The sequence below is a fragment of the Microplitis demolitor genome, chromosome 8, assembly GCF_026212275.2.
Source record: "Microplitis demolitor isolate Queensland-Clemson2020A chromosome 8, iyMicDemo2.1a, whole genome shotgun sequence".
NCBI lineage: Eukaryota > Metazoa > Arthropoda > Insecta > Hymenoptera > Braconidae > Microplitis > Microplitis demolitor.
Genome location: NC_068552.1, coordinates 6,626,134 through 6,635,945, shown reverse-complemented (window position 1 = coordinate 6,635,945; position 9,812 = coordinate 6,626,134). Strand labels below are relative to the sequence as shown.

Here is a 9,812-nt window from a genome sequence, read left to right as displayed (position 1 = left end):
CAAAATTTAGTATTAATGTTGCGGAATAAATTACGGGGCGAAGCGCGACGAACTATCCAGGGGCAAACTTTCGAAACGGTGAATGCTTTATTATCCCACTTAAAGGAATATTATGAGCCCCCCCAAATCGTTGTACCAGTTACAAGGAGAAATGGGAAGAATCTTCCAGCGCGACGACGAAACGGCACTATCATACACTAATAGGGTATTCCAATTAGGAAATCAAATATTAGATGTAGTAAAGTCACAAGTACCGGGTAACGCACCTCTGGCCGCAGGGGAAACCCAAAGGTATGAAAATGAATTTCGGGATTGTTTAATACGCGGGCTTAAACCGGAAGTTGAGCAGAAAATTTCCAGAAACCGACCTTTCCGGGAAACCGCTATCGAAGCGGTCAAAATCGAAAAAGATTTACGCGCTAAGGAACTACTAAGGGGTAAAATTCCGTCAAGAAGAGATATAAATTACTCGAGTCGAAGTTTTGACTATGAATTACCTAATAATCGCGATGGAAAGCGAGTAGGAGTGGTACAAGGGCAATCGGTCGTGTGTCAAATCTGCAATAAAAACGGTCATAGTGCTTTGACATGTTACCAGCGGGACCCAAATCGTAGCGACAATACTCGTGGACGAATTTCAAATAATCTAACTAATAATTATAACGGCAATCGGTATAATAATAATGATAATAACTCGAACCCATACCATGGAATGAACAATCGATACAATGATAATAACGGGATTCGAAATAATAATTATCCGCAGAATAACTACAGTAATAGGAGTAACGAAAATAACGGCCCAGGGCGGTATGAAGGTTCTAATGGAATCAACCATAGGAGCAATGACCAATACGTCCGTAATAATCCTAGTCAGAATCTCGGTAGTAATACTAGTGCGAGAGGCGAATTAAATACTCCAAATTTTAACCGCGAACGTGTAAATGGTAGGGGGAGGAAAGGATCTGTTATTATTGTAAATTACCTGGGCATTTTATGGTAGATTGTACGAAAAGAAGGGATGAAAATCGCAGGTCACTTATGGACGGGCTGTCGGGCCCATCCACTATCGAACGAGCACGTGCAGGTAACGAAAACAGGTCGGGAAACTACCAAAACCCCCTGCGATCGGGCGCACCGCGGGAGGATGGGAGATCCGAGCGCCCGGTTATGCAAGTAGTCGCGGAGGAAATGGACACGGAGGAGTCATTGGAGACGTTCCAGTGGCAGTAGTAAAGCTTAGCCACGATTGCGAAGCTCCTACTATAAAAATAGTTTCTAAGGAAATGGTCGAGTCGGCTATCTTAATGATCGATACGGGATGCGAACTAAATTTAATTAAATGCGGTATGGTTACCCCAGACACCTGAGTCGATCGTAGTGAAATATTAAAATTAACGGGAATTACCCCGGAATTTGTTTTCACTCTCGGTAAAATAGACACGGAGTTTTTCGGGATTCCAATTGTATTTCATTTAGTCCCAAACAAGTTTCCCATAAAAAGGAACGGGATCTTGGGGTCAAAATTCCTAAAAGATAATGACATTAACGTATTTTACTCACAGGGATGTTTAAAGATCAATGGGTGCAAGGTGGAATTTGAACATGAGAAGACGGTAGTCATACCAGCTCGCACAAGGGCTGGATTTTACGTCCGCGTTGCCAATCCGGAAGTAGAAACGGGGTATGTACGCAGACTCAAAATTAATAAAGGAATTTATTTGGGTAACGCGCTCGTGACGAATAGAAATGGGAGGGCGCACATGTTTATAGTTAATACAACGCCTGACGAAATAGAAGTAGTGGTACCGGTCGTTACATTGGAACCATATACGGAGATTAATTATTTTAATGCTTTTATTAAAGACGAAAATGTTTGGGTGAATTATAATAGCAGTGAGGATACTGCTCGTGTTTGTGGCATCGGCGGAAAGGCCGATCATTGTATTTATAGCGACGAAAATGTCGGATACGCTGAGGAAATCAAACAAATTAATTCGCAAAGGGATGAAAACGCCCACTTGGTTCCAATGTGCGACGGGGGTGCTGGCTGTATTTCAGAGGGTACTCGTAACAACGTGAACAGAGAAAATAAAAATGTCGATGATAAGTCTAAAGAATTCGATCGCGGAGAAAAGTCCGCCAGAGTAAGTGATAATTGTGAAATTTAAAAAATGAAAGATCATGCCGTCGGAAGAATAGTCGGGAGAATTAATAGAGAAAATAAAAATGTCAATGACAATTCTAAAGAATTCGATCGCGGAGAAAAGTCCGCCAGAGTAAGTGATAATTGTGAAATTTTAAAAAGGGGCGATCATGCCGTCGGAAAAATAGTCGGGAGAATAAATAGAGAAAATAAAAATTTCGCCGGAGTAAAAGAGAACTTTGAAGTTTTACAAATAGACGACCATGCCGTCGGAGAATTAAATATTTGCGAGACCGATAGTGGGAGTAGGGAGGTCAGAAATGTCGTTGAAAATTGTGATAACGGGGAAATTAACGATCGATTTTATCGGGACCAACAAGTTGAAATTATTATGCAATTATTAAGACATGAACACATGAACGAGGAAGAACGGGACAGTATATTGGAACATGTCCGGGAACACCACAATAGCTATTTTATTCCGGGAGACAAACTAAGTTGCACAAACGTGCTGACGCACAAAATTAAAACTACTGACGATGTATCGGTATTCACGCGACAGTATCGATACCCCTAAACGTTGAGGGGTGAAATTAATCGACAAGCGAAGGAGTTGGAAGAACAGGGGATCATCGTGCCATCAGTATCGCCGTACAATACAGCCGTGTGGATTGTCCCCAAGAAACCTGATTCTCAGGGTAATAAAAAACATCGACAAGTGCTTGACTTGCGGCCGTTAAACGAAAAAACTGTGGGGGACGCACAGCCGTTACCCCTGATAACCGAAATTTTAGAGCAGTTGGGTGGGGCAATTTATTTCTCCACGTTGGATTTAAAGTCCGGCTATCACCAAGTTGAGGTAGACCCGGAAGATCGCCACAAAACTGCGTTCTCGACCGCTTTCGGCCATTTTGAATTCTCGCGAATGCCCTTTGGGCTTAAAACAGCACCCGCTACCTTTCAGCGTATAATGAATATAGTCTTATCGGGGCTCCAAGGAGTCGAAGTATTTGTTTAGTTGGATGATATCGTTATATATGCGAGCTCGTTAGAAGAGCATGCTTTAAAATTAGAACGAGTCATGAAGCGTCTCAGGGCAGCTAATTTGAAACTCCAACCGGATAAATGCGAATTCTTGCGCAGGGAGGTTATTTACCTAGGTCATATAATATCCGCTGATGGAGTGCGGCCCGACCCGTCCAAGATAACGGCGGTAAAGAATTTTCCGCGTCCACGAACTCAGAGAAATATTCGGCAATTTTTAGGGTTAGCGGGCTACTATCGACGATTCATCCATCGGTTCTCGCAAATTGCAAAACCTCTTACAAATTTACTAAAAAAGAATATAACCTTCGAATGGGGTCACAGCCAGCAAGCTGCGTTCGAAACATTACGTGACAGCCTGTGCGAGGAACCAGTCCTCCAATACCCTGACCCGACTCAACCTTTTATTGTAACGACCGACGCGTCAAGTATCGCTATTGCAGGGATACTAAGTCAAGGACTCGTTGGAAAAGACAGACCAGTCGAGTATACTTCGCGCGTTTTAAATGAAAATGAACAGAAATACAGCACGTACGAAAAAGAAGCGTTAGCCATATTGCACTCCGTATCGCAGTTTCGACCCTACCTGTATGGACGCCCATTTAAACTAGTAACGGATCATAAACCACTAGTTTGGATGCAGACCGCGAAAGATCCTACGTCACGGTTAACTCGATGGAGGCTAAAGTTACAAGAATATCAATTCGAGGTTGTATATAAGGCCGGGAAAACAAATGTTAACGCAGACGCACTGTCACGAAACCCCCCTGATTACTTCCCCGGAAGGTTGACGGAAAACAGCGAGATGGACGAGGAAGGAGTTACGGATGAACGCGACCCTCAGATACTGATAATAACGCGGGCCCAAACTGCCAAGACCAAGGCCGAACTGACCGAGCAGCCACAACCGTCAACATCTTACGATGCTCCAATTGCCGCGCGAACAAGGAGTCGGGTTAGATATACGGGCGAAAAATTTAACGATAGTGAGGAAAAGAAATGCTTCAACCCGGACGAAATGGAAATCATAGAATTCACGGAATCGGAGCAACCTCGAATTTCCTCAGGAGAAATCTCACCCCGGGTCGCCAGAAATACGCAATTCCACTGGGAAAACGACGATCAACATGATGGGAGTGAGACAGAAGAAGGCTCGGACGAATCGAAGCTGGGGGAAGAAGATGAAGAAACGCTAGACGTAAGGAAGAACCGGTCGGATATACCGCGACGGGTAATAGAGACTCGCGATCATATTTACATGCAGAAAAATAACTACCTTTATTTCATAAACGAAGAAGGTGAGCCATGTGACGAGGGGTCTAGGAAAATGAACGAGCGAGCGTCATTACCCCGTTTTAAAAATTTGAAGGCTAAAAGCGTAACGTTGGTACGGGTGGTAAAACGGCAACATGTCGCGGTGGTACTGAATTCACAAAAGATTCTCAGTTGGGAATGGATACGAAAAGCTCTAACGAATACGCTAGAAAAACTAAGGTTGCGCGCTATAAGTATGGCCAGGTCGCGAGTAATAAACGGGAAAACTTGGAACCAGGTGTTGGCAATATTACGTGGTTGTTTCGTGGGGACCGGTACTACACTAATTATATGCCTCGGTATGGTCGAGTACGTAGACCGCAACGAACGCAAGGGCATCCTTGAGGAAGCTCATGCCTCAGCCATCAGAGGACATAAGGGTATCTCTAAAACCTATAACCGTGTTCGTCTACGCTACTATTGGGAAGATATGAAATTGGATATACAAAAGTTCATCCGAAACTGCTTATCGTGCCAACTGTCCAAGTTGAGACGTGTGAAAACAAAACAACCAATGCAAATAACCGATACTCCGGAAAGTGCATTCGATAAGGTCGCGATAGAAATCGTCGGTCCACTTACAAGGACGAGGAACGGAAATTTATATATCCTCACCGCACAAGATTTACTAACAAAATTAGTAGTTGCGGTCCCGTTAAGGAAAACGACGTCTGAACAAATTGCGAAGGCTTTCACCAAACGCGTGATTTGCATATACGGGCCACCCAAATCCATTCTCACCGATCAAGGTGCAAACCTAATAAGCCAATTGATGCGAGAATTCGCAAAAATATTTAAAATTAAAAGATACCGTACTACTGCATTTCATCCGCAATCGAACGGATCTCTGGAACGTTCTCACCACTCTCTGGTCGAATATTTGAAACAATTCGCGAACCAGGAGGAGGAATGGGACGAGTGGTTAGAATTAGCCACTTTCTCATATAACACTAGTGTCCACGAGGGAACTCGTTACCAACCCTTCCAACTCGTATACGGTCGACCTGCCCGACTACCGTCCAGCAAGATTGAAGAAGGCCCAGTACACACGTATGAAGATTTCATTACGGAGTTGACGATCCGAATCCACAAGGTACAATCACTGGCCCGCGAAAACCTAGTCCTAGCGAAAGAAAGATCAAAAAATATTACGATCGTGACATAACCACCGTATCATTCCACCCCGGTGATTACGTGTTCTTATTGAAGGGACACAAAAAGGGCAAGCTACACTTACCGTATGATGGGCCATATGAAATCCTGGAGATCATGCCTGACGGTGATATTAAGTTAAAAATAAACCGCAAGGTTAAAATAGTCCACCCTAATCGGTTAGCTTACTCCCACATACAGCCTCTCGACAAAGAAGGTGATAGTAGCGAGGACGAATGAAAAGAAAAAAAAACACAACACAACAAGAAGACCCAAGCTATACATAACAATGAAACCATAATAGTTATTTTTTTTATTATTTCCCTCCTGTTCACATCCGATCTTCCCCCTTTCACCCTCTTCCCCACTATTCTTCTAAAAAAAAAGAGAGAGAAGGAATCAGATTAGTAAGCTCATTAACAGTCATAACGATCGTTGCAGCACCAATGTCGCAGAACCGCGGGCAATCGCTTAGGCGAAGGACGCCTCCTCCGACACTAACCATTGGTTACGGGCCACACTCCCATGTCATAGTACCACGATTTATCCAGTATGCTTGCGAACAACGTCGATTCGAGACTTTCGCCGGCTGGACGGGTCCTCCAACGTTACCACGAGACCTGGCCGCTTCGGGGTTCTTTTACATTGGCGTCGGAGATCAAGTAACGTGCTATGAGTGTGCGGTACGAATTGGCCGATGGGAAGAGGGCGAAGACCCGGTAGCCAGCCATCGACGTTGGCAGCCCAATTGCCGGTTCGTTCAAACTCTACCTATCGTCGATATAACATTAACTCCAGTCCCAGCCCCTATGCCAGCTGAGCAACCCGGACGGGGGAGTCTCCTCATGGACGGGAATTATTTTGTTATACCTGACCCTCCCGCCGAACAGAGTTCACCCAAGGTCCCACAATTCCTCAAACTTGGGCACCTGAATCTGGCGAAACCACGGGGCCCCATGTATCCCGAATGTTCGAGCTACGAACGAAGACTTGAAAGCTTTCACGACTGGCCAACCACTTATCTCCAATCCAAGGAACGGTTAGCGGAAGCCGGATTCCTGTACGCCAATTGTAACGACCAGACCCTGTGCTTCCACTGTGGTGGGGGACTAAAATATTGGATAAAGGAAGATGACCCATGGGTCGAGCATGCGAAATGGTTTAATAAATGTTATTGGTTATGGTCAGTAAAGGGCCAGTCATTCATCGATCGTGTTCAAGAACAAATGGGCATTCCAATACTCCCTGAAGAAGATAATTGTTTCAGAATTTAAAGAATGGAGAACTATATATATACATGAAAAACATAAAATAAAAGTTATTAACAATTAATAACCTTTTGTTAGGAAAAGTACTATATAAAAAAAAACAAGCTACATAAAAATAAATAATTTTAATCAGTAATTGTGTCAACGATTATTGTATTGTGAGAAATTATATTGAGAAAAAATCACGATTATCTCATAAACTCGCAAATAATTATTCGTAAAATGATTTAGAAAAAATAAGATAATTACCAGTGTACCTAAGAAACATGTTATAGCCTGCTAAAGTTATTAGAATAGATTCCACGGAAAACAATAATGATGTTAAGTTTATTAGATTTGCTTGATTCAATGTATAATTTTGGGTTTTATTACTTCATTGTACATCCACAGTATATAATTCATTATTTTTCAATAAAAAAATGACACATCGAAGATAGTTCGAATTATTGAACTGAATGTAATAAGCCAAAAAACAAAATTTCACATGGGCAGCACAATAAGTTTTTCAAATAATTGTTATGTCATCATCTTGAATATTAATATATAATTTTCGTCCTATAAGACTTTGTTAGTGATAATTCCTCAGTTTTTATGAATAAGAAGCTCCTAAATAATGTTATCAGAACGAGTATATAAAGCCGTAAAATATCTCGCACGGACGGCACGGTAAGTAATTAAAATAATTGTTTTGTCTTCACCACTAATTGTGGCAGAAGATTACTAGTACTTTAATACCTTAGCATAAATGATTTATTAATTTTTTATACAAGAATAAAAATACATTAAATGTAATTAAATGATCTTATGGAATAAACTAGGATAACTCTTACGCGGTTGACACGGTTAGCAAGTTTAATAATTATTTTTTCTTCGTTCAAACTGTAATAAATAAACGTTAGTTCTGTAATCCCTTGTTGTGAATCTTTTGATATTCATTAAAAAAGAATAAAGTATCGATTAGAATTATGTAACTGAATGTAAGAAGCCATGAACAACCTCTCACGGTTGGCACGGTGAGTAATTTAAATCATTATTTTTTTGGCGATAATAATTTAAATTCATCATTGATAGCTCTATGCGACCTAGTTGCAATTGATTGAGTAGTGATTAGCGAAAAGGATCACTTGTCAATAAAAATTATCTGACCAACTGTAAAAAGCTAAGGAAGATCTCACACGGCTGGCATGGTTAGCAAGTTTAATAATTATTGGTTCCTTATTTCAAACTATAATAAATAAATTCAAGTTCTATAATCCCTTGTTGTAAATCATTTAATATTCATTAACAGAAAAATAACGTATTAATTAACATTGTATAACAGAATGTAAAAAGCCACTAAAAATCTCGCATGGTTGACACGGTAAGTAATTTGAATCATTATTTTTTTGTCGATAATAATTTGAATTCATCATTGCTAGCTCTATAAAACCTAGACGCAGTTGATTGAGTAGTGATTAGCGAAAAAAAATCACTTGTCAAAAAACATTATCTGATCAGTAGATAGACAAGGAAGGTTCTGGCTTACTTGGGGCAAGATGGACATGATATGTTGTACCGGCCGGTGGTAAGTTATCGATAGATGATAATGTATCTACGGACGATAAGTTAACGATTGATGATAATGTGACGGCTGTTGGTGTGCTTATGTGGGGCCTTTTGACATTATTTTGATGCTAATTGACTAATGACTAGAATGAATTCTCGGAATGCCTATCAGGTTACAGGTTCTGGCATCATGTTTGTGCTTAACCTTAGAGCTGACACTAGCGTTGCCTACTCTGATTAATGCAATATGTACACGTAAATGTATGATTTGAAGTTTAATATATTGAAACTGGGGTATGTAAGGGTACATGCGAGAAGCATACAAGAGCATGCCATCTAGTGGTATAGTTTCTCTCCCCTCTTTTTTTTTGCTAATGCGTCATCGATGCCGTCATCCGACAAGTCTGAACTTGTTTTGAGCTAGAGTGGTGAAAATTAGCTGAGCGCTGAGCTCGAGAGCTCGCAGCAGTCAGTCAACATTGAGAAACGTTCTTGTTAACAGTTTGTAAAAAAGCTTGTGGTTTATTACCAAATTATTTCATCACAGAGATTATTCTATTTATTTCTTAAATATTGCTTATCGTGTGTTTCAATACCAAGTATTAAATTTTCATATCATTTAAATTATGTGTTATTGACTGAAAAATTAATTAATTGAATTACTAGTTTTTTAGATAGATCTATCAAAAATTAATGAAATCAACAGTTATAAAATAACTGAAATTAAAAACATTTCAACGCAATATGGGTATAACGTAGTTGCCAACCTGGATGATAAATTCACAATTTACTTTCCTGCAAGAACAAACAACGAGTTGATAGCTAATGAAGATAAATTAAAAACTTTTATTGATATGGTGTCACAAGAAAATCTTTATCTTTTATTTCATTGATCTAAATACAATAAATTTGAATTTGTTATCCGATCGTGAATGTAATTCTCATGCAAAAAACTTATTATAGTTTAAAAATATTTTGTATTATGGTTTGAAATTTTACGTATATTTTCTTTTTATCTAATAATAAAATTAAAACTTCTAATATAAAAAATATGTTTTTTCATTGTTATGTATTCTCTATGCATACATTATAGATTTAAGTCGTATATCGTTAAAAAAAAATTTTTTTATGTAAGATATAGAATGTAATTATAAACAAAATATAGAAAAAAATAAAATCATAGAAGTGTGTAGGAAATATGAACAGTTATTTACGCATGCGTGTTATTGTCTGATGCTTTACGCTACCTTTGTGTGTGTGTGTGTGTGTGTATTTTCAATGAAAGTAATATAGGCGGCGGGAATTTCAAACGTCATTTTGCGCAATTGTAACTATGTGAGCGA

At 39.9% G+C, this 9,812-nt stretch overlaps 1 protein-coding gene across 1 annotated transcript; it reads left to right on the top strand.

The window, feature by feature from the left end:
- The first annotated feature begins 6,102 nt into the window (after nt 1–6,102).
- Nucleotides 6,103–6,930, top strand: LOC103579189 (baculoviral IAP repeat-containing protein 7-B-like). The gene has a single exon (XM_014441148.2). The coding sequence runs from the start codon at nt 6,103–6,105 to the stop codon at nt 6,928–6,930; it is 828 nt and encodes a 275-aa protein (XP_014296634.2).
- Nucleotides 6,931–9,812: the final 2,882 nt, after the last annotated feature.